Source organism: Prionailurus bengalensis, chromosome D3 (assembly GCF_016509475.1).
Source record: "Prionailurus bengalensis isolate Pbe53 chromosome D3, Fcat_Pben_1.1_paternal_pri, whole genome shotgun sequence".
Classification (NCBI taxonomy): domain Eukaryota; kingdom Metazoa; phylum Chordata; class Mammalia; order Carnivora; family Felidae; genus Prionailurus; species Prionailurus bengalensis.
The window spans coordinates 21,525,108-21,550,750 of record NC_057356.1 but is presented as its reverse complement, the minus strand read 5'-3'; the positions used below and the strand labels follow the sequence as shown (position 1 = coordinate 21,550,750).

Here is a 25,643-nt window from a genome sequence, read left to right as displayed (position 1 = left end):
GCTTGCGCGCTGCAGTAACGCCTGGTGGCCTTAGCAGGTCCGCAGGCGGCTGTGTGAGGGGAGGTAGGCTGTGTGCAGGCCACTACGCCCCCCGGTGACTCGCCGCCATGAGCAGCACCTTAGCCAAGATCGCGGAGATCGAAGCCGAGGTAATGGGCACAGCTGGCGCTTCACTCTCCCTCGGAGCGTTCCTTTTTCAGCAGTGTTGCCCTTGCCTGTACTCCCTTCAGCCGCGTCAGGACCGGGCCTGCGTTCTCCGACTCCTCTCAGCCCGGCCCCGTGTCCCCCCACTCCCCTCAGCCTCCGCCGGAGCCCCCCGACTCCCCTTAGTTCGGACCTTGCACCTTGGTCGGTACCCCGTTCCAGTGTTCGGCTCCTGTCCGAACATCGTTCCTCTCAGTCTTCCTTTTCTGTGGTCAACACCGAATCCTCTTCCTCTCTGTGGTCCAGCCCTGACCAGCTCACGTACTTCGTTCAGTATCTTTCTTCAGCGTTCAAAACCCTTCTCCCTTTCCCCCAATCTCTACTTGATGGCTGAATTTCCCAGAGTATTGCTCCCGGGAATGGATCTGGGATAACATCTGTGGTAGCTGTTGATTCCACACGAATTAGTATGTGATTGTATTGTCTGAAGTGCTCAGAGCTCTTTAAAATCGGGAAAGTGGTGACCCTGTATCAGACGGTGCATATCAGGTACAAGCATTGGAAAAGGAATCCACAGCTCAGTTTTAGTCTGATCTGTGAATGCTAATTGTAATGACCTTGGTCATGTCTTCTTTTTGGGCCTCAGTTGTTTGCTCTGTAGTGAGAATGGGCTGGGTGATGAAGAGAATGGATTTTTACACAGACGACCCCCCCCCCCCTTTTTTAAGTCTGACTAAAATGGGTATACTGACAGTAGGATCTGGGAAAAAATCATTCAGATTTGAGGGAGCATTCATTCTGGATATTTTAACCTGTGGGAACTGCTTCTGATTTATGACTGTGATTCCTCCCTTACAGATGGCTCGGACTCAAAAGAACAAGGCCACAGCACACCACCTAGGGCTGCTTAAGGCTCGCCTTGCTAAGCTTCGTAGAGAACTCATTACCCCCAAAGGTGGTGGTGGTGGTGGGCCAGGAGAAGGTTTGTGTTTTTCTTCAGCATTGGTTTGTTTTGTTTTGTTTTGTTTGGTGTATTTTCTATCAAAATAATATAGCTGTATGGTTTAAAAATAATGAAAAATTTTCTATCAAAGTAGGTGCTCCTGGTTGGCTCAGTTAGTAGAGAATGTGACTCTTGATCTTGGGGTTGTGAGTTTGAGCCCCACATTGGGTGTAGAGATTACTTAAAAATAAAACCTTAGGGGTGCTTGGGTGGCTCAGTCAGTTGAACATCCGACTCTTGATTTCAGCTCAGGTCATGATCTCACGGTTTGTGGGTTCAAGCCCCACATCGGGCTCTGCACCGACACTGCGGAGTCTGCTTGGGATTCTTTCTCTCCTCTCTTTCTGCCCCTCCCCTGCTTGCTCACTCTCCCTCTCAGAACAAACAAATAAGTAATTAATTAAAACAAAAATCTTTTAAAAAGTCTATCAAGGTAGATTTGTATTTTCTAATTCTAAATTCTTGAGCTGTGCTTATTTCAGTCTGCTGATTTCAAAGGCAAATGAGTATTTTCTAGGTAATGAACTAGGGTTCTATATATATCTTTTTTTATTTAAAAAAATTTTTTTATGTTTATTTCTGAGACAGAGAGAGACAGAGCATGAGTGGGGGAGGGGCAGAGAAAGAGGGAGACACAGAATCAGAAGCAGGCTCCAGGCTCTGAGCTGTCAGCACAGAGCCCGACACGAGGCTTGAACTCACAAACCATGAGATCATGACCTGACCTGAAGTCGATTGCTCAATCGACTGAGCTACCCAGGCACCCCTATATATCTTTTTTTTAAGTTTATTTATTTATGTTTGTAATCTCTACACCCAACGGGGCCCGAACTCACGACCCCAACATCAAGAATTGTATGCTTTTCTCAGAATGTAGGCATAACCTATGTCCCAGGAGTTCTACTTCTGGGGGCAAGCCTATCAAAAATGCATACATATAGTCATCAAAAGAAATGTACAGACTTGTTCTTAATCCCAAGCAGAAAACTCCCAGATGACCATCAACAGCAGAATAGTTAAGTACATTGTGATATATTGTATTTATAAAATGGAATGCTGGGCGCCTGGGTGGCGCAGTCGGTTAAGCGTCCGACTTCAGCCAGGTCACGATCTCGCGGTCCGAGAGTTCGAGCCCCGCGTCAGGCTCTGGGCTGATGGCTCAGAGCCTGGAGCTTGTTTCCGATTCTGTGTCTCCCTCTCTCTCTGCCCCTCCCCCGTTCATAGTCTGTCTCTCTCTGTCCCAAAAATAAATAAATGTTGAAAAAAAAAATTAAAAAAAAAAATGGAATGCTGCACCAAAATGAGAAATCAAATGGGACTGATCTGTTGTCGTAGAAGTCAGAATGGCAGTTATTCTTTTGTCAGTAATAGCAGGATTGGGGGATGAGGGGGCTTCTGAAGATGGTGAATATGATTTCTTGTGGTGGATGCTGATTACTTAGCTGGTTTGCCTTGTGATAATCAGACACTTTTCTATGTGTATCTTTATGCTTCAATAAAAGGTTTAAAAAAAAAAAAAGACAGCCAGACAGGAACCCTTATGTATATCTTGTATTGATCCCAAAGAGGTTTTCATTGGCTTACAGGAATATGTACATACATACATCAACAAAATAAAAAATAAGGATATTGGTGCAAAGGGAAATGTAAGTAGGAAGAATAAGTTGAAGCCAAGAGAGATAAGGTTGGGACCAAAAATAATGTCATAAAGTCTGTACACTTCCTAGAGGAGGGCCATAAATTTGCCTTTGAACTTGTTTGCAGCCATTACCAAAAAAAAAAAAAAAAGGAAAAGCAAACCTAGTTAATCATACAGTTCTTAGAGTTTGTAAGACAAAAAAGAAACCCATTTTTTAGATCAATTATTATATAACCTTCAAGCCTAAAATACTATGGGTGTTAGAAATGTATATAACAGTGAAGAATAAAGTTTCTAAGTAAATATTCCATGTTAATTGCTCTAGGGAAAATTTTGTGTGCTTAAGTTCTGGAAAGGTAAACTGTAAAAAGCTGGAGAAATATGTCCTAGATGGATAGACTACTAGAATGTGAAAGGAATTACCTGAATCTCAACATTTTAAGAGATAACTTTCCTCTTCTTTTTGATATTTATTGATGTTTTAGGTTTTGATGTGGCCAAGACAGGTGATGCTCGAATTGGTTTTGTGGGTTTTCCATCAGTGGGGAAGTCAACACTACTTAGCAACCTGGCAGGAGTATATTCTGAGGTGGCAGCTTATGAGTTCACTACTCTGACCACTGTGCCTGGTGTCATCAGATACAAAGGTGCCAAGATCCAGGTGAGTCAGGCCTGCAGGCCACAGAAGGGAAGAAATCCAGTCTTCGTTAATTTAAAAAGCACTTATGGGAAGCTGTGCATATGCCAGGCCTAACCTTTGAACTACTAGGCCCTTTCTGTCTAACAAGCATGATAGAGTAGTACATACAGACAGTAATACAGTGGGATAGTGCCTGTCAAAACACATAGAAAGAAGGGACTGCTTTTTCACCTGAGCATATTGGGGGAAGGTCTGGTAGAACTAAAAAAGCTTCGTGTAGAAAATGACAATGGAGGAGTGTCTGGGTGGCTCAGTCGGTTGAGTGACTCTTGATTTTGGCTTAGGTCATGGTCTCATGGTTCGTAGGATTGAACCCCATGTTGGGCTCTGTGCCTTGGACTGACTGTCTCTCTCTCTCACAAAATAAATAAACGTTAAAAAAAAAAAAAATGACAGTGGAGGTGGGTCTTGAAGTTCAAGTAGAATTTTATCAGCCAGAGAAGGTGAAGGGCAATTTCAGGCAGCCATAATGGTAAATAGCTTGCTGTGGTGCAAGCTTAGGTGTGGACAGGAGTGGTAGAAACTGAATCTGGAAAAGTAGGTTGGAGCTTAATTATGAAGGCCCTTGTGTGCCTGCTAAGGAAGTTGAATTTTATCTTATATGTAGCTAGGAACCATCAGAAGCTTTTAAAAAAAGAAATAACGTGATAAAATCCTTTTTGGAAGATAATTCTTATCCGTGAGGCCTGATGAAGTTAGTGTCCTGACTTTTTCTTAGATAGATGATAGATTTAGGGCTCCCAAATGAAGAGTTCCTTTGGGTATGAAAGAAGGTGTACGTAAATGTAAGATATAACGGAACATATTCTTGTTGGCTGCACGGCTAAGAAAGCAAGATTCTGATTTTTTTTTTTTTTTAAGATTCTGAATTCTATGACATTTGAATCTAGGCTGGAGGTTCCCAGACTTGCTTGATTCACAGTACCCTTAGTGTCTTAGTAATTATTTCCTGACAACTTTTCTTCTCCCAGTAATTTTTCATGGCACTCCAGGCCAAAATAAATACCTAATGGTTCAGTTTGTTAGGTCCAAGCAACAACCTAAGTATTTATGTCCTTACAGCTACAGTTATTTATTAATGGGATGTGTGCACTGTTGGGTACCACATAACTTCTCAAACCATGAAATCAGATTGGATACCACCACATTTGTTTCCTTTTCCACATTGATTTTTGTGTGGTGCTTTTTATTATAGCCACTGATGAAAAATCTAACTTCCCAAAATTTTGATCTGACATAATTGAAAGCAGTGTAGTAGGCTGTAGTGTTGAAATTGTGAAGTATGTGGAGCTAGTAGTTTCCTCATTGTCTGACATATATCAAGAATTGCTGTTTCTCTTGAAAATTTAGAATATCCCATGGGACTCTGAGTTCTCTGTGGTGCCACAGAGTACCTTGGCTCATTGTTAGGGAACTCTTGGTATAAGCATTTGTAGGGAACTCTTGGTATAAGCATTTGTTTTCCCTCTTGCTGAGCTATGCAGAGAGTTGTAAAGTGTATTCATACTTCTTTATTATAGAATCTGAAGTAGGAAGGGACCAGTATCTTGGTAATATCTTCTTTCCTTTTTTTTAATGTTTATTTATTAAAAAATTTTTTTTTAACATTTATTTATTTTTTGAGAGACAGAGAGAGACAGAGTATGAGCAGGGGAGGGGCAGAGAGAGAGAGGGAGTCACAGAATCTGAAGCAGGCTCCAAGCTCTGAGCTGTCAGCACAGAGCCCGACGCAGGGTTTGAACTCACAAGCAGTGAGATCATGACCTGAGAGGAAGTTGGACGCTTAACCGACCGAGCCACCCAGGTGCCCCATAATGTTTATTTATTTTTGAGAGAGAGAGAGTGTGTGCATGCTAGCACTAGCTGGTGGGCGGGGAGGCGGGGTGGGGAGGCGGGTGCAGATCCAGAGGGAGACAGAAGATCTGAAGTAGGCTCTGACAGCTGACAGCAGAGAGCCCGATGCAGGGCATGAACTCATGAACTTGAGATCATGACATGAACCTAAATTGACACTTAACTGAGCCACCCAGGAGTTCCACCTGGTAGTATTTTCAGTGGCTTTTTTTTTTCCTGCTGGTTAGGTGCCCGTGCAGATCTTTCTGGTACTCCATGTTCAAATGTATATAATAAGAGTGAGGATGCTTGGGCATATCTGGACCACTGCTTGATTGCATCTTGTTTCAGAGTCTTACTGATAATCACAGTTTTGGCAGCTCCTAGAATAACCTCTTCCCTGATGAGATGCCATTGACATCTCTTTTAGGGCTTCTGAGTGTATTAGAATAAAGAGTTACTTAGCCCCTTTCTTTACTTGTGTTTCCCACAAAGCATTCATTTCAGTGTCTCCTGACCTTTTAGGTGTTTCCCCCCTTTTTTGCATGGTACTTTCTTTTCTGCCTGTGCACTCTCCTCTCTTTTTCCTTCCCTTCTGACTTTCTCCAGAAACCAAGTTAAGGAGTACACAACAGGATTAAGATGACTGCCCTCGAATGTTTTTTAAATGGTTGTTTTGTGGCAGAGCACTCATTATCTGTGACTTGGAAGGGAGAGGTGTACAAAATTAGAACCATTTACTACTAAGAATTATAAGGAGGGAGATTTCTGGGTTTTTTGTTAGGAAGGATGATGTTTTTTAATAGTAAAGGTGTCTAAAAATGGAATGGTATCTCCTGAGACAAAGAATTACTACGTCTGGAGGTGACTGAACCACCACTTACCAGGGATGTTATAAAGAAAATTGATGTATCACATAGGCGGAGATTAGCCTGCAGAGAGGATGTTCAGTTTTTAAAATTATGGGGCTTGTTTTCACCTTGCTAGTGTCCCTAGCACTCCTGTTGTTCTATGTATATAATTGATTTGCATATTTAAGTTAGTTGCTTTAACCTCTAAAGGCATTTGAGTTTGAATTAGGTTAACATTGAATTCTTAAAATCCTACAGTTTCATGATTTAAACAAATATTTATTCTTATCTCTTGGTTGTAATATGAAATTCAGATATGTTAAGCATGCGTTATTTTATTGAATGAAATTTGATTGCCACGTCTACAGCCATATCACCCTGAATGTGCTTTGATATTGTCTGAAATTTAGTTGCCACATTTAAATGATTCATTCTAACCTTAAAGATATTTCCCTCTCAAGACAAGCTAAAATTAAGTTGTTTTTACTTTTCTAGGGCCTCAATAAATTTTCCCCTGCGTTTTAGCTGCCATAGGTAGAAAACTTGTGTTCTTTTCTCTCAGTGTAATATTCTCTTTCAGATGCTGTTTTATATGATATTATAGTCATATTCTATGTTTCAGAGTTTTAGATTATCCAGATGGATTTTCCTTTTGAGTTTTTGATAGCATCAGCGAGGTTCAGTGTATATAGTAAAGCCTTTTGCTTATGTTATGTGTATATATATATAATATATATTATATTGTACTTATATAATTATTATATAGAATATATATTGTGTAAAATATATAATTAGGTTATAATTATATAATTAAGTATAATATATAATTATATATATTATATATATCATATATAATATATATAGCAGAAAGAGATTTACTAAGTGTTAGATTATAGACTCTTTGGGAGAGTTGAAGTAGACTCTAGACTTAATTTCTAGGAACAACTGATGATGAACTTTTTGTTTTTTCAAACCTCTTTATTGAGGTATAATTTACATACAATAGACTAGATAAAGTGTAAAATTTAGTTAGTTTTGACATAGCTATATACTGGTGAAAACATCACCACAATCAAGATCATGAACATACCAACCCCAGAAATTTCCAAATGCCCCCTCCCTCATGGTCCCCTTCATCTCCAAGCAATTACTTATTTATATTTTGTCATTGCGGATTAGTTTACAGGTTGAGTTGTGTATAAATAAGACCATGTGTAAATATAAACGTACTCTCTTTTGGTTAGCTTCTTTCATTCAGCGTAATTATTTTGAGGTTCTCTTGTATCACTCATCTTGATGCCCCTTATGTTAATATTCTACATAATCACAGAAGAATTACTAGAGATAGATTAATATAGATGCAGTGATCACTAAACTACAGACTGCAGATTTTTACCAATTTTCCCACCAAATGCCTTCTCATTCCATGGTGCATTTAGTTCTTTTTTTTCATTCTCCTGCTGTCTGTAATAATTACTCTGTCCTGTCCTTTAAGACCTTTACACTTAAAAGAGTACTGAGTAATTGTTCTGTAGAATGTCCCTCAGTTTGGGTTTGTCTGGTATTTTCTTATAATTAGACTGAGGTTTTAATATATATTAAATTTTTGGCAAGAATGCCCTGAAGTGATGGTGTGTCCTTCTCAGTGCATCTTATCATGGGATTCATGATGTTACATGTTTTAAATGCTGTTGCTGACCTGCATTGGTTGGTTAAATACATTAGTATCAATAGGATTTCTCTACTGTAAAGCTATTATCTTTCTTTTTTAAAAAGTTATTACCTTTCTTTTTGTAGTTAATAAGTATCTTGGGGGAGGTACTTTGAGAAGATGCAAATCCTGTTTCTCAAATTTGCCCACTCATTTTAGTGTTCATCTGTGGATCCTGTCTGCAGTAGTTATTACTCTGCTTCTGGCCTAATAGTGATTCTTTTTTTTTCTCTTTCCTACTACATGTTTTTAATTGGAATTCTGTTTGGAAGAATTTTTCTGTCTTATTTATTCAATAGTATGTATCAATGTAGGTTCATGGATATTTATTTTATGGGTTATAGTCCAGTACTGCCATTATTTTACTACTCGTATTGTTCCAGTTTTGACAATTAGGATCTCCTTCAGGTTGGCTCTTGTGTTCTTTTCCATAAGCCCCCATCTTTTTGAGAGTACTTATTTTTTGGCAAGACAATGCTAATCTTAGATTTTTTTCCCTGCTCTAGCCTTGAAGTTAACCACTTCTGAAGGAACTCTAGTTTCTTTTATTGGAGAATGATGTTTAGAAATCAAGATCTGGTGTGCTTATTACTTCCCATGTAGGCTTGTAAATCAGAGTAACTAAAGTTTCCAAGACAAGGTTGATGTATTCAACATGCATTATCTTTTGTGAAGAGAGAGGATTTTGTTGTGTTATATTAGTCTTAGAGAAGGTAACATTATTATGTAGTGAAGAATAGGGAGGAGATTTGAGTAGGTTCTTGAAAGGAAAAGTTGAACTGTTTAAACACCTTCTGAATTCTTTTTCATTGTGGTTTATTTAATGTGAAGTATGTTTTTATAAGGTCAGATGGGCTTATAGCAAAAGCTAGTTTTAAATGATGTTTTGATGAGCTGCAACTCTGTTCCTTGTCCATTTATGTGGATAATTCAGTATTGGCCATGCAGTGGACCCTTGGTATTTTCAGATTTTGTATATGCTCTTAACTGTTTTCAGTGGACTCTTAAGGGCTTATGACTAATAGTTTGCAATTTTGCTGAGATGTGCATTTGATTTGTGTGCTATGAAGTTGGTTTTTATGTTCTTACTGTTAGGTATACACAGTAGGACTTCTCTGAAGTTTTACTTTACTGCATTTTCTGGGCATTTGAGCGGTCATTTTCAATTGGGAACACACATCAGAGTCACCCATGGAGCCTTTTGAAGTACATATCAATATGTGAACTTTGCTCTTCTAAATTAGAATTTGCAGGATGGGGCTCAGATATCTGCATTTAAAAAGGTTTTGCAGGTGACTATTCTGTGCTCACCAGCTTAAGAATGACTGCAGAAATTTTTGTGAATTGGGCAATTTGGAAGATTGGCAAAGCTCTGAGTGTATCATGTGAATATCAAGATCCGGCTATTGTCTACAGTAAGGAATTGCTGTGGGGGGCTCAACCTTCTGAAAAGAAGGGGAATATTAGGGGAATACTAATGCAGAATAATGAGTTTGGCCCTCAAAATGTGAGGGTTTTTTTTTTTTTTTTTTTTTTTTTTTGATTTAAATTTTAGTTAGCCAACATACAGTGCAACATTGGTTTCAGAAAATTAAGATCTTACTTGATTTGGACTGTGATTTTGGGCAAATCACTTAACCTGTATGAACCTCAGCCAATATCCTGGTCTCAGGGTTGTTAGACATTTTAAACTAGATGTAAAGTATATAAAAAACTTGTAGCTGACATTTGGATGCATAGTAAAGTAATACACAGCTTATAAGGAAGATCAGATTTGAATCCTTTATATTTTGGATACTTGAAAAATAAATTATTCTATTTGATCTGTTTAGATTTATGACTGTTTTTTGTGTTGTTTTTTTTTTTTTTTTCCTTCTCTCCTTTCCCCATCCTTAATCTTGCAGCTCCTGGATCTTCCAGGTATCATTGAGGGTGCCAAGGATGGGAAAGGCAGAGGCCGTCAAGTCATTGCAGGTGAGTGGTCCAGGGCTGCCATCATTCTGGGATATCATCCCTTTATCAGGTACTGTTGCTTTAGATGGGGACTGTTGGACTTAGAGATTTTACTACAATGAAGGACATAGTTTTACTTGACTTCTTACTGGAATAGAATGTCAAAACCCGAAGGGACCTCAGAGAGTAACAATCCAGATCTCCATTTGAGGAGAAACATTAAGGACAGGAAAAGTGAAGTGCTTCAGTCCAGTGTAGCACTGTTTGTGGCAGATTCAGAAAGATTCAGAACTAGAACTCGGGTTTCCTGACTTCCACCCATGTCTTTCCTTCTTCTTTTATGTAGGGTAAAATGTTACAGGGGTGCCTGGGTGGCTCAGTTGGTTAAGTGTCAACTTCTGCTCAGGTCATGATCTCGTGGTTTGTGAGTTCAAGCCCTGCTTCGGGCTCTATGCTGACAGCTTGGAGCCTGGAGCCTGCTTTGGATTCTGTGTCTCCCTCTGTCTTTGCCCCTCCCCTGCTTGTTTTCTCTCTCTCTCTCTCTCAAAAATAAATAAACATTTAAAAAAAATAAAAATGGGGGTGCCTGGGTGGCACAGTCGGTTAAGCGTCCGACTTCAGCTCAGGTCATGATCTTGCGGTCCGTGAGTTTGAGCCCCGCGTCAGGCTCTGGGCTGATGGCTCAGAGCCTGGAGCCTGTTTCCGATTCTGTGTCTCCTTCCCTCTCTGCTCCTCCCCCCTTCATGCTCTGTCTCTCTCTGTCTCAAAAATAAATAAACGTTAAAAAAAAAAAAGTAAAAATGTTATAAAAGGCCAGTCATAAATTCCAACAATCTGCTACTCCACCTCTCCTCACCTCCACCGTCATTCCCCATTGGCAAATATTGTCAACTCTTCAACGGTTCTTTCTGTTTTTTACCTTCATTTTTTTTTTTTTAAGTTCATTTATTTTGAGAGAGAGAGAGAGAGAGAGAGAGAGAGAGAGAACATACGTGTGAACTAGGGAGGGGCAGAGAGGGAATCCCTAGCAGACTCTGCACCAATAGCACAGAGCCTAATGTGGGGCTTGAACTCAAGAACTGCGAGATCATGACCTGAGCTGAAATCAAGAGTTGGTTGACTGACTGAGCCACCCAGGCGCCCTTGCCTTCATATTTTTAAATATTATGCTTATATTGCCATTTCATGATTAATTAATTAATTTTAGATATCATCTGTTGGTTTCATGTCATGGTTGAGAATTAGCTCTCTTATACTCCATACGACTTTTCCTATTTTTTTTTTTTTAAGATTTTATTAAAACATTTTTTTGTGTTTAATGTTTATTTGAGAGAGAGAGGTGCGCGTGTGAGTGGGAGAGCAGAGAGAGAGGGGAACAGAGTTTTCCGAGGCCAGTACTGCCCTGACAGCAGAGAGCCTGATATGGGGCCCTAACTCACGAACTGTGAGATCATGACCTGAGCTGAAGTTGGATGCTCAACTGACTGAGCCACCCAAGGGCCCCAAGATTTTATTTTTAAGTAATCTCTACACCTAATACGGGGCTTGAATTTATAACCCCAAGGTTAAGAGTCGCTTGCTTCACTGACTGAGCCAGCCAGGTCCCCACCTACCCCTTGTCTTTCAAAGAAATTATATCACAGTTTGTAGTTAACTTATCAATTGTAATTTACGTTATTATGTAATGAATATATAACTTTTGTTCAATGCTAAGATAAGTAGTGTGTTGTGACTTCGCTTCTTTTCTCTTGAATCTGTTTTTGAAATTTGTTTTTCATGGAGTTAGTAATTGTTTTGTTTTATTTACATTTCTGTGTTTGCTACTATTTTTCAAATATTCTAACAGATCAAATGCTTATCCATCAGTATTTTTCTAGATACTTAAATATAGCTCAAGAGTTACTGATTTCATTCTTTCCCCACAACCCTGACACTACTGTCCTGTACCCTGTCTTCTTTCTTTTTAATTTTATTGTCTTTTTTAAGTAGGCTCCACATGCAGGGTGGGGGTTGAACTCACAACCCGGAGATCAAGAGTCACTTGCTCTACTGACTGAGCCAGCCAGGCACCCTGTCTTCTTGCTTTAATCTGGATTGGTTGCTTTCTAGATCAGCACTGTCCAGGAGTGCAATGTTCTGAATCTATGCTCTCCAGTATGGTAGCCCCTAAGCATGTGTGGTTGATGAGTGCTTTAAATGTGCCTAATGTGACTAAGGAACTGAATTTCAATTTTTTTTCACTTTAATTAGTTTAAATTTAAATAGCCCAGGTGGCTAGTGGAGTCTATATTGGATAGTGCAGTGCTAAACTCTTTTGCATGGCTGTCATCCTGAGACTTTCTTCTGTGTTCTTGTGTGGAATCCTCTGTTTCCTAGAGTCGGTGTTCTTTTTGGGGGTCATTTTTGTTTTGCTGAAGCACATTCTTTAGTAAACTACCAGAAAAAAGATAAATTGATAGGTAAATTTTTCTGTTTTTTTCATGTTTGAAAGTGTTTTTATTCTACCTTTATATTGAATTACTAATTTTAACTATCTATAGAATCATATGTTAAAAGTTATTCGTGGATGAATATCAGAAACATTATGCTAAATTAAAACGGTCAGGAACAAAAGACTGTATTTTGTATTATTCCATGTATATGAAACTTTAAAAATTGCCAAACTAACCTATGTGACAGAAAGCAGATGAGTAGTTGAATGGGAATCAAGAGGAAGATTGATTTCAGAGGTGATGGAAATGTTCTGTATGCTGCTTGCTTATGGTGGCCATACAGGTATATATATTTGTCATTAAACTGTATGACATGGACACAGTTTATTTTTTATAAATTACACTGATAATATATAATATATGTAATATATGTGTATATAATTATGCTGGTAATAAAGTTGACTAAAAATATGCTAAGCAGATGATCTTTTTTAGAATTCTTACTGTTTTAAATCTTTCTAAACTTTTTCAGGGATTTAGGTTATTGCCTGGTTCTTATCTTCATTCTGACTTGTTTTTCTGCTAGTGTATCTAGAAGTTAACACATCTTTTAGAGATACCAGGAGAAAACAAGGCATACATTGCAAATTGACTTCAAGGATAGAATTTGGTAACCTTAAGAACTTCATGTGTGTCTTTATATTAATAGGAAAAAAAAGTCCTTTGTTTCTAAATGGAATTCTACCCCTCTCAATACTCCAGCTTTTGAGTATCTGGCTTAGTTAAGTCTTTAGTGACCTTTGCTTACATATAAATTATTTTTTCCATTCTTCAGTGGCCCGAACATGTAACTTGATCCTGATTGTTCTGGATGTCCTGAAACCTTTGGGGCATAAAAAGATAATTGAAAATGAGCTGGAAGGCTTTGGCATTCGTTTGAACAGCAAACCCCCTAACATTGGCTTTAAGAAGAAGGATAAAGGAGGCATTAATCTCACAGCCACCGTAAGTGGAGGTGACATGGGTGGGACAGGCTGCTGAAGGAACTAGGGTGGAAGGATGTTGACATTTGGAAATTACCTGGCTTCTAGCACTAACTGAGGTAACACAACAACCTTGTAATGACTGACAGAGTAGGACAAGAATCAATCTCAGACTTACCTTTGCAACTTCATTTCTTCTTTTAGGTTATTTTTTGGTATGGTATGGGAGTATAGACCAGTCTTAATGCTTGCATAAAGTAGATGGCTACTAATATCAAGTGTTTTCATTCATTCAACACAGATTTATAGAGCGCCTACCATGGGCAAAATGTTGTTTTAGGCCCTTGTTGGGAAGGGAGGGAGGTTGGAAGAGGGAGCAAAATAGACAGAAATCTCTGTCCTTACATTCTGTGTGGAAAAGTAACGAACAAAATTAATGAGTCCATACAGAATATTAGATGATGATAAATCTAAAAATTAAACTAGGGAAAAGGGATGGAGAGTGTTGGTGGGATTGTAACAGTGGGGGAGATAGAAGTGCTTGATTGTCAAAAGATTTTGGAAGTAGGGGCGCCTGGGTGGTGCAGTCGGTTAAACGTCCGACTTCAGCCAGGTCGTGATCTCGCGGTCCGTGAGTTCGAGCCCCGCGTCGGGCTCTGGGCTGATGGCTCGGAGCCTGGAGCCTGTTTCCGATTCTGTGTCTCCCTCTCTCTCTGCCCCTCCCCTGTTCATGCTCTGTCTCTCTCTGTCCCAAAAATAAATAAACATTGAAAAAAAATTAAAAAAAAAAAAAAAAGATTTTGGAAGTAGCTGGTAGGAATTACACCTGATTTGGATGTGGGTTGTGAGAGAGAGGACTATAAGATTTTTTCCTCAGCTGGAAAAATAGACTCTTATTATTAAAATGGTAGCACTTTGGGTAGGATAGGATTGGAGGGGAGGGGAAGATCAGGACATTCAGTTTGAGATGCTAGTGAGACATCCAAGTATTACCATCAAATAGGTATATGAGGAATAATCAAGGCTGGAGGTACAAATTTGCTGGTTAGCAACTGTAGAGCCATGGGCTTAGCTGAGATCACTAGGAAGTAAGTATAAATAGAAAAGAGGTTCAGGGATGGAGCTTCCTCCCCAACTCCCACCCCATGATTATAGATTGGGGAGATAGGAAGAACCAGCAAATAAGACTTCTTAGAGAAAGAAGGAGGAGAACCAGAAGAGTTTGAAATCTTGGAAGCCAAGTAAAGAAAATGTTTCATATTGGAGGAGTAATCAGTTTGCTCCATGCTGCTTGCTTCTAAGTCATATAATTGAGGTCTGAGAATTTCCTACAACATTTAACATTCTAGAGGTCCAGATAATATGACTAGCATAAAGTTAAGCGGTCCTGCCCAAAAGATCTTTCCCGTTATCCTGTCATTGAATTTGAACATTTCATATTATTTCTGAATTTTTTGCTAAGGCTGCCATAATAAACTGCTATATAGATTGGGTGGCTTAAACAAGAGAAGTTTGTTTTCTCTTAATTCTAGAGGTGCTGGGTATCTGAGATCAAGGTACGAGCAGGGTTGGTTTCTTCTGAGGCCCCTCCTTGGTTTGTAGATGGCTGTCTTCCCTTTTTGTCTTCAGATGGTCTTCCTTCTGTGTGTCTGTATCCTAATCTCCCTCTCTTGTAAGGATATCAGTCACATTGAATTAGGGCTCATTCATATGACCTCATTTTAACTTAGTTAACTCTTTCAAGACCCTGTCTTTAACCCTAAAGGTCACATTCTGAGATACTGCGGTTGGGACTTCAACATATGAATTTGGGTGGGAGTGATTCAGTCTATAGCACCTTCATTTGAGTTTAGAAAGATTATTAGTTTTCAAGTATTTGCTAATAAAAGTCATTTACTCTTATCCAGGATAACAGACTTCAGAAATGAACTTGCTCCTTAGCTAGAATTATTCGGGTACAATATGGATACTCTTGGGAGATTTTTTTGCTCTGTGACCAGTTACTGTCTTCTGTGCTCATTTAGTGCCCTCAGAGTGAGCTGGATGCTGAAACTGTGAAAAGCATTTTGGCTGAATACAAAATTCACAATGCTGATGTGACTCTGCGTAGTGATGCCACAGCAGATGACCTTATTGATGTGGTGGAAGGAAACAGGTACTGACTACATGTAGTCTGGTGCTTGAGTTTCAATTTAAGCCTTGTAGTGGAAACATTGGATTATGAATCTGGATATTCTAATTCTGGGTATCTTGATTCTAACTCTAGCTATGCTAGTATCTCAGATAAATAGTGGGCCTTGGTTTTGTTAGCTGTAAATTGATTTTGGTTTTTGTAAATTGAAATTGGTTTTGATTTCTAACATCCTTCTTTGCTCTTAAATTTGGTTATGATGGTTAAATTCCCCATTTCAGTTACTTGCTGTGAACTAGGTTGTCCCCTAAGCTGTGTCATACAATGGTGGAAGGGAGTAGTTCACAATCTGCTGTCCCAGAATTAATCCATCTGAGAAAGCCTGTAGGCTATCCTATAGAACTCAACATGCTGGGCTGTATCTGTTCTCTCTAAGGGTAACCTAAGGGTATGTAGCTAAAGCCCTATTTCATGAAAAAGTACTATTATTAGTATTTTAAGTTAATAATTTAAGCTACTGTAAAAATTTTTCCTGGCATTTGAGCATAATATTTTTTATTTTTTATTATTTTTTATTTTGTTATTATTTTTAAATTTTTATTTTTATTTTTTCCTTTTATTTATTTTTTAAATATACAAAATTTATTGTCAAATTGGTTTCCATACAACACCCAGTGCTTATCCCAAAAGATGCCCTCTTCAATACCCATCACCCACTCTCCCCTCCCTCCCACCCCCCCATCAGCCCTCAGTTTATTCTGTTTTTTTTTTTATTTATTTAAAAAAAAATTTTTTTTTTTAACGTTTATTTATTTTTGAGACAGAGAGAGACAGAGCATGAACGGGGGAGGGGCAGAGAGAGAGGGAGACACAGAATCTGAAGCAGGCTCCAGGCTCTGAGCTGTCAGCACAGAGCCCGACGCGGGGCTCGAACTCACGGACCTTGAGATCATGACCTGAGCCAAAGTCGGACGCTTAACCGACTGAGCCACCCAGGCACCCCTATTCTCAGTTTTTAAGAGTTTCTTATTGAGCATAATATTTTTTAGTTGCTTTCCTGTTCATTTGTTTCTATTTGTTGGATGGATTTATTTGATTTTCATTTGAAAACAAGCAAAGGCTAATTCTTTGAGTTAGGCCATTGTATAAGTGAGGCATTTGAAGCATGAGAAGTTGTGGCTTGCTATCAATAATTAGTAGCCTTGGCTGCCCTATTGATTGGACATTAGGATTGTGACTTTGCCAGATGTTATGTTTTTTATTTAAAAAATTATCATGAGAGGCGCCTGGGTGGCGCAGTCGGTTAAGCGTCCGACTTCAGCCAGGTCACGATCTCGCGGTCCGTGAGTTCGAGCCCCGCGTCGGGCTCTGGGCTGATGGCTCAGAGCCTGGAGCCTGTTTCCGATTCTGTGTCTCCCTCTCTCTCTGCCCCTCCCCCGTTCATGCTCTGTCTCTCTCTGTTCCAAAAATAAATAAACGTTGAAAAAAAAATTAAAAAAAAAATTATCATGAAACATGTTATTAAAAGTTTATTTACATTTATAATTCATAAAACAACTTTGTAGGAAATTGACTCTGAGACTTTCCCAGGGACTTACATCTAGGAAGTGAAAAAGGTGGGAGTAGATTTAGTCTGTGTGACTCCAAAGCTTGTGTTTCTTCTATTGCAGTATGATCTCTCAGTAATTAGCTGCATGGCTCAGACTAGGGCCTGAGTTTTGTTACTTCTCAACGCATAGTTTACTTTTTCAGACATTTGACCTTATTTTGGTAGGAAGCCTTTCGTGGGGAGGGATTGAGGGGTTGATCTGCCTCTTGCGCCTCTTGAGAATCTCTGATTTGGGGTCTTGAGCAAGGAGATGCTAATAATCACACTGAGAGTTTTGTCAAAGGCTCCAGACTAATGTCTTATTTTATTCTATTTCTGTAGAGTTTATATCCCTTGTATTTATGTATTGAATAAGATTGATCAGATCTCCATTGAGGAATTGGATATCATCTATAAGGTGCCTCACTGTGTCCCCATTTCTGCCCATCACCGCTGGAATTTTGACGACCTATTGGAAAAGATCTGGGACTATCTGAAGCTAGTGAGGATGTAAGTCTTAGTGGAAAGGGTCATATTGCTGTAGGAATTAAACCAGACTGTCCTAAAATGATACTTCCTGGAACTCATTAACATAATTTGTCTCTTTTTGGAGATACAAGTATATTCATTTCTATCATGTGCCAGGCCATATTGTGGGCACTTTCTTCCTCAAGTTGAAAGTTATCTGTGTCTGATCTTCTCAGGGGTGATGGAGGGTTGATTTGCATTTAACACATGAAACGTTCCAAGAAGTAAGCAACCTCTGCTCCCTCTCTGTCCTAGTTACACCAAACCCAAAGGCCAGTTGCCAGATTATACATCCCCAGTGGTACTGCCTTACTCTAGGACCACGGTGGAGGATTTCTGCATGAAGATTCACAAAAATCTTATCAAAGAATTTAAATAGTAAGTATCATGGGCATGTAGTGCCTTCTTTTCCATGGGAGCTACTGATTCCACTAACTACCAATTCTTAGGGTAGCATTAAAGAAAACGGGCATCAGGGAGACTGCTGAAATGCTTGCTTGGTTAGAACTCTGCAATGTCTTCCTAAAACCATGCTAAGTTGGAGCAGGAAGAGCTCTAGAAGCCTCATCGGGTCAGGAGAGCTGACAGTACAAAGGGTTCTGACTTTATTCTGTTAATTCATATTCCTCTTGGCAAACACAAATGTGAATTCTTCTTGCCAGCATCATATTGGCCTCCAGTGGTTACTGAGACCCACTCTAAACCTTAAGCATGGGTAAATTTCCCTAAATCTCTCTCATATACTTTTCATTGCTGATACAGGCTGAAAAAAAAAATTCTAACAGGCTGAAAAAAAAAAAAAAAATTCTAACATTATATTTTGAGCTAAGTGAGCTAATTTTAGACTTACAGAAAAGTTGAAAAATTAGGTAAAGAGTTTCCTTATATCCCTCACCACATTTCTGATGTTACCAGCTCACATAACCATAGTACAGTTATCAGGAATAGAAATTAGCATTGGTATAGTATTAACTAATTTTTAGGCCTTATTTGAGATTTATTTATTTTTTTTATTTAACTAATCCTACACCAAACATGGGGCTTGAACTCACAACCCTGAGATCAAGAGTCCCATGCTCTTCTTTTTTTTTTTTTAATTTTTTTTTTTTAATTTTTTTTTTTTTTTAATTTTTTTTTTCAACGTTTTTTAATTTTATTTTTGGGACAGAGAGAGACAGAGCATGAACGGGGGACGGGCAGAGAGAGAGGGAGACACAGAATTGAAAACAGGTTCCAGGCTTCGAGCCATCAGCCCAGAGCCTGACGCGGGGCTCGAACTCACGGACCGTGAGATTGTGACCTGGCTGAAGTCGGACGCTTAACCGACTGCGCCACCCAGGCGCCCCTAATTTTTTTTTTTTAATGTTTATTTTATTTTTGAGAGAGAGAGAAAGAATGCGAGTGGGTTAGGGCAGAGAGAAAGGAGACACAGAAGCAGAAGCAGGCTCCAGGCTCTGAGCTGTCAGCACAGAGCCCAACGCAGGGCTCGAACTCACGAGCCGTGAGATCATGGCCTGAGCCTGAGTTGGACGCTCAACCGACTGAGCCACCCAGGCGCCCCATGAGTCACATGCTCTTCTGACTGAGCCAGCCAGGTGCCCTTTATTTGAGTTTTAATACCTTTTCTACCAGTGTCCATTTTGTGTTTCAGGAATCTACGTGGCATATAGTTGTTACTTCTCCTTAGTCTTCCAGTTTTTCAGTCTCCCAGTAATATTTCTTTAGCCTTTCACTGTCTTTGATGACCTTGGCACATTGAAAAGTATTGGTCAGTTATTCTGTAGAATGTCCCTCACATTGGGTTTGTTCAGTGTTCTCTCACGACTGAAGTGACATGCATTTTTGGTAAGAATATCACAAAAACTATGACATATCCTCAATGCATCCTATCACAAGAATCATGATGTCAGTATATCCTATTGATAGTGATATTTACTTTAATCACTTGGTGAAGTTGGTGTTGGTTCGGATTCTTTACTGTAAACATAGTACTTTTCTTCCTTTGTATTTGATAAATATTTTGGGGGAGTTACTCTGAGACTATGCAAATCATGTTTCTCTTCTTGCTGCTTTTAGTACCTATCAGTGGAGCTTGTTGGCAACTTTTATTGCAGTGTTGTTTGTCTAATGGTGATTCTTTATTTCCCTCTTTGATTTTACATTTATTTACTGGAGTTCTGTGAATTAGAGCTATTGCTTCTCTCCTATTAATTTAATTCATAATTATATTGGTATGAGCTGTTGGGTATTTTTTCCATGGGCCATAATCCAGTACTACCATTATTTTGTTACTCAAAGTGTTCTAGGTTTGGCAGTTAGGAACTCCTTCAGTTGGCTCCCGTGTTCTTTTAGTAAACTGCCATTTTTTTTTTTTTTTTTAAGCATTTCCTTACTTTTTGGCACTACTAGATGTTTCTGATTCATAATGATTTTTCCCTGCACCACCCCTGGAATCAGTCACTTCTCCAAGAAGCCCTGGTATACAAGATGTGTGTGCTAGGTGTGTTCATTGTTAGTGGGCTATCATTGTTTATAGGCCGTTTCAGCAGACAGCTAGGAAGTGTATGTATGGATACTAACCCATGCTTACATCTTTATTTCTGTGTCTCTCTTGTCCTTCCTATTTATTCATCTGTTTACCCACCCTCGCATCCTTATCTTAAAAACCATGAACTTAGGGACGCCTGGGTGGCTCAGTCAGTTAAGCATCCGATTCTCGTTTCGGCTCAGGTCGTGATCTCATGGTCGGAGATCAAGCCCTGCATTGGGCTCTGCATTGATGGTGCTTCTGTCTCCCTCTCTCTGCCCCTCCCCTGCTGATACACACACAAACACACACACACATTTTTTCTTTCTCTTTCATAAATAAATAAATACATGCATACATACATAAATACATAAATAAAAACCAAAAACCTGTGAGCTTATATGGTTACCTCTGATTCCAGTTCGACACCACAGGGTTTGTTTTAAAGCCTTTTCCTTTTTCTTATTTTTAACATCTTTCTTCAACCATGAGAAACCTGGCTATCATTACTTAATCTACTTATTTACTTAATTCTAGTGTGTGTGTGTGTGTGTGTGTGTGTGTGTGTATATATATATATATATGTGTGTGTGTGTGTGTGTATACACACACATATATATATATGTAGTAGTTCAGAATTGCAACCTATAACCCTATGAGAAATATTTTAACTAACTGGATTACAGTATCTATGAATAGTTCTTTTCAACTCTGTGGGCTGAAATTTAAAAAGTTGTTTTAAAATTGAAGAAAATAGAAAATCATTGTAGAAGATCAGGAAAATATGGAAATAATGACATTTTTAAAATACTTGTTTTTTGTCCATTGATTGATGAATGGATAAAGAAGATGTATACACACACATACATGCACTGGAATATTATTTGGCCATAAAAAGGAATGAAATCTTGCCATTTGCAATGATATGGATGAATCTAGAGAGTATAATGCTAAGTGAAATAAGAGAAAAACATACCATATGATTTCACTCGTGTGGAATTTAAGAAACAAAACCAATGAGAGAGACCAAGAAACAGACTCTTAATTATAAGAAACAAACTGATGGTTACCAAACGGGAGGTGACTAGGAGGTGGGGGGATGAGTTACATAGGATAGGGATTAAGGAATGCACACTTGTCTTGTTGAGTACTGGGTGATGTATGAATTGTTGAATCACTATATTTTACATCTGAAACTAATATGACACTGTTAACTGACTGAAATTAAAATAAAACTTGGGGTGCCTGGGTGGCTCAGTTAGTTGAGCACCTGACTTCAGCTCAGGTCATGATCTCACGTTTCGTGGGTTTGAGCCCCATAGTGGGCTCTGTGTTAACAGCTCAGAGCCTGGAGCTTGCTTCAGATTCTGTGTCTTCCTCTCTCTCTCTCCCCCTCCCCTGCTTGTACTCTGTCTCTCTCTGCCTCTCAAAAATAAATAAATGTAAAAGAATAAAAAAAATAATGTACGTAAAAAAATAAAAATACTTGGGGTGCCTGGTGGCTCAGTCAATTAAATGTCTGACTTCAGCTCAGGTCATGATCTCACAGTTTATGAGTTTAAGCCCCATGTCACTCTCTGTGCTGACAGGTCAGAGGCTGGAGCCTGACTCAGATTCTGTATCTTTCTCTCTCTCCCTCTCTCTTCCTTTCCCTGGCTCATGCTCTGTCTCTCTCTGAAAAATAAACAAAAAAAATAAAAATACTTGTTGCTGATCCTAAGAATATTAGAAGAGTGAAGACCTTTATTAAGCCTGACATTCCTTTAATCCAAAGTAACTAAATTCCATGTGCAGGTGCTAATTTTCACTATCCTCAAACCATTATATTTTAGCATATATTTCAATTAATGCAGGAGAGTCTTGTGAAGTTAGATATTTTCCATTTTCAAATGTGATAGATTTCTAGATAATTCTTACCTTCCATGGTGGCAGGACGCTGTTCTAAGCCTCTAGAGAACTGTAAGTTAGCCAGGGAATTAAATGAGGAGGGAGAAAAATATTTTGGAGAAGAGACCTATCAAAGCAAATAGAGGGGCGCCTGGGTGGCTCAGCTGGTTAAGCATCTGACTTCAGCTCAGGTCATGATCTCACAGTTTGTGAGTTTGAGCCCTGCATCAGGTTCTGTGCTGACAGCCTGGAACCTGCTTCGGATTCTGTATCTCCTTCTCTCTCTGCCCCTCCCCTGCTTGTGCTCTGTCTCTCTCTCCCTCAGAAATAAACATTTAAAAAATAAAAAAAAAAAATTAAAAAAAAAACGAACAGTTTTGTTTGGTTGCTATTTTTCTGTTTTCTTTCTTTTTTTTAATTTTTAAAGTTAAAAAATTTTGTAGCACATGCACTGGGAAGGGGCAGAGAGAGAGGGAAAAAGCATCCCAAGCAGGCTCCAGGCTGTCAGTGCAGAGCCTGATGCGGGGCTCGATCTCACAAACCTTGAGATCATGATTTGAGCCGATACCAAGAGTTGGATGCTTAATGAACTGAGCCACCCAAGGCACCCATCTTTTTTTTTTGATGATGAAACAAAGAGCATTTTAGCCATCTTAATAAAAATTCAGCTTTAGGCCTACTAATTATAACATTTGTCCTTGTTGCATTCTTTTTATGTCCTTGACCACATGTACATGTCCTTTGATCATTTACTATGTGTTTTCTGTGTGTTGCAAGATTCACGTCATTTTTATAACCATGTTTTTTGCATTTTTTGCTACTTTACATAGTTTTCTTGTCTTCATACACAGACCTTTCCCTTTTAATTACTTTAATCTAGGATTAGTAATAATATGGCCTTTGATATGTTTTGGTGCATTGCTCTCCAAAAGGGCTGAACCTGTTTACACTGCCATCAATAAAATAGGAGGCACTGATATTGCCGCAGGCATTGAATATGATTATTAAGAACTAGTTTTCTAGTTTAAGATTATAAAATGGTCACCTTGCATTTATCTTGCTTGTTAGTGCTTTGAAAAATTTTATGTATATTTGTTTTACTAATGGTGTTGTATCTGTAACTGTCATTTATCTGTTTTCCACAAAGTGAAATCTCGTTCAGTGATTTCTTTTTGGAACATAGGTTTTTAAAGATGTTTTGTTGCAAAGACCATATAATAACAACATGGCCACCTTTTTCTATCGCTTGGTACAAGATTCTTAGCCTCTGTGAGGCGGGTCTTAATGTTTTGTTCAATTTCCGTTGCTAGCACAACAAATTTTTAGTATTGGAGGCCTGTAGATAAAAATTATCTTCATAAATTCAAAAAATCAGGAGAACATACTAGTTACGGTGTCTTGGGAGGGAGGAAGAATTTTCCTAGCATGGCTGAGGAGGGAGGTGCTTTATGGTTTTAGTAGACCCAATAAAAACTGGTATTCAGTAACAGTCTGTAACTGACAGTATAAGAATCAGTTTTCAGTCTGAATTATTTCAGTGTATTTTTCTATAACCCTTATTTTTTCCTTTTAATTTTAAATTAGTCTTGTAACATTTCTCATTTGTGTTTTTTCTCTTTGACTTTCCTAAATTGGCTCTGAAGAAGAGGAACCACACGACTTCCAAAATTTTTTGCCACTTTGTATCTGAAGGTGCCATTGTGCTATACTGCCGGGAAAGCTAATACCTCTGGGCTTTGAATTTGGTCCTTGACTCTGGAGAGGGGATTTTGGCTGTTGTAAGCCTATAGTTCTTAAGAGCTAGAATGCTAAATCTGAGCAGAAAGGTGGCATCCAGGTAAATAGGGTAGAAGCTAGGTGATTATTTACACTAACTATTTTTTTTATTTCCCTTCTCTACAGCGCTCTGGTCTGGGGTCTGTCTGTGAAACACAATCCTCAAAAAGTGGGTAAAGACCATACGTTGGAAGATGAGGATGTCATTCAGATTGTGAAGAAGTGAAACCTATCCCTCTGCCGGGCCAACCACAAGAGCTTTCCCCATGACTAAGCACCCTACCCGAGACCCCTTCTGGCTTTGGCAGCCAGTGGATCAGGATTCAGGGGAGGGAAATGGAGGCACCCAAACTGGAACTTTACTTATCTTAACTTGGTGTCACCTTGTAAATTCAACTGCATAAAGGACCTGGTAAGCCAGCCAGCTATATGCAGTTCACGTGTCATTGTCAGAATTTGTTTTGGGATGGACTGAATGAAGATGACTATGTACAGTGAGGCAGCTGCAGAAGGGGTTATTTGGGAGCTTGGTTTTGAGTGTGAAATGGATAAAAATGTGACTGCAACATCTTACTTGATGTTTAGTGGGAAACCCTTCCAACTGGATGTGGCCTTCACTCTTCTCAGGTGGCCTTTCGCAGATGATACTGGAAAGAGGAAGGACTTGATGTAAGTTAACTGATTATTCCCTGCAAGGCTAGCCCATGTGGGAGATGGTGTTACGTAGCAGTTGAGTAAAGTACTCTGACCAGACGCAAGATTTCTAATTGCATGGCCACTTCTAATTAGCTTTGAAACCCTGCATAAATTATACAGCCTCTAAAACCATCAGTTTCTTCATGTAACATGGAGATGGTAATAGCACTTGTGTTCTAGAGTGGAGATTGTTAGTATTAAGGGAGATAGTACTTGTCAAATACTTAGCATGGTATCTGGCATGTAAGTACTTAGTGAATGTTGGCTCTTATTGGTCTCTTTCCTTTACCTGAGCAGAGGTTTGTGTGTCCACATATGTGTATGTATGAAGGTGGGATGTTAGATGGAAAGGTGAGGTCGAGACTATTTAAGAGGGCACTAAGGGCATAATCAGAGGTTTTTGCTGGAAAGACAGGAATATAAAGGGATTTCCTTGAATATTAGGAAATTTATTGGCAAAAGTTTTTGTGCAGTAGACTGGGTTAGTGAGAATAATGGCAAAGGGAAGGTGTGGGCATGTACGTACCAAGATTGACTTGCTCTGTGGAAGAAGAGAAGTCAAAGATTATTTCAGTATGGATTACAGGGGTGATAGAGAAGGGTAGTCCCTGAGAAAATTAGGAAGGGAAACAGATTTGCAGAAAGACAGTTTGATTTTAGGTGAAGTGAGCTAGAGTTTCTAACAGGTTGTGGGGGCTGAGGATGTGGGATTATCCATATACTCAGCCTTTTCCAGTGCTTGTTATTTATGCTGAGGGAGCTTGAGCTCACCTCTGTCCCCAGACATAGGAGATAAGCCCCTCAGGCCTGGTGTCCCAGTCACTTTGCAGGATATAGACCTTGATATCCCTGGTGCATTCATGATAGAGGCCATACTCTAGAGCCTACCCCAGTTCTTTAGAGAAACATTGACTTTCTGAGCTGTGAGATTTCCAGCAAGGTTTGCTCTCCAACCAGAGCAAATACTGTGTTTCAGGGGAGTCCTCATGTTCAAATTCACATCATTGGGCAAGAATTTCGCATTGCTAGGATGTTGGGTAGGGGAGGTTGCTGAAATCCAGTTCATCCAGGGACTTCTGATGTGCTTTGAATAGGCCTTCCTTCCATCATTCAACATCCTCCCCTCCCTGCATCATTGGCCCCTTGATGCTTGAGGAGAACATTACCCTACCTTTTTCCTTTCTTTTTGGGCTCAGACTTGAGAGTTCTGGGAGAGGAGTATAGTTTTGTGTTAGAAATGCTGTCTGGGGTAGGGCTGCTA

General features: G+C 39.2%; 1 protein-coding gene across 1 annotated transcript; it reads left to right on the top strand.

The window, feature by feature from the left end:
* On the top strand, positions 1-24,120 carry DRG1 (developmentally regulated GTP binding protein 1). The gene is made up of 9 exons (XM_043559210.1): positions 1-149; positions 1,003-1,126; positions 3,272-3,447; positions 9,786-9,855; positions 13,102-13,271; positions 15,274-15,404; positions 17,311-17,478; positions 17,752-17,874; positions 23,813-24,120. The coding sequence occupies exons 1-9, from the start codon at positions 108-110 to the stop codon at positions 23,910-23,912; spliced, it is 1,104 nt and encodes a 367-aa protein (XP_043415145.1). The 5' UTR covers positions 1-107; the 3' UTR covers positions 23,913-24,120.
* The last annotated feature ends 1,523 nt before the right edge of the window (positions 24,121-25,643 follow it).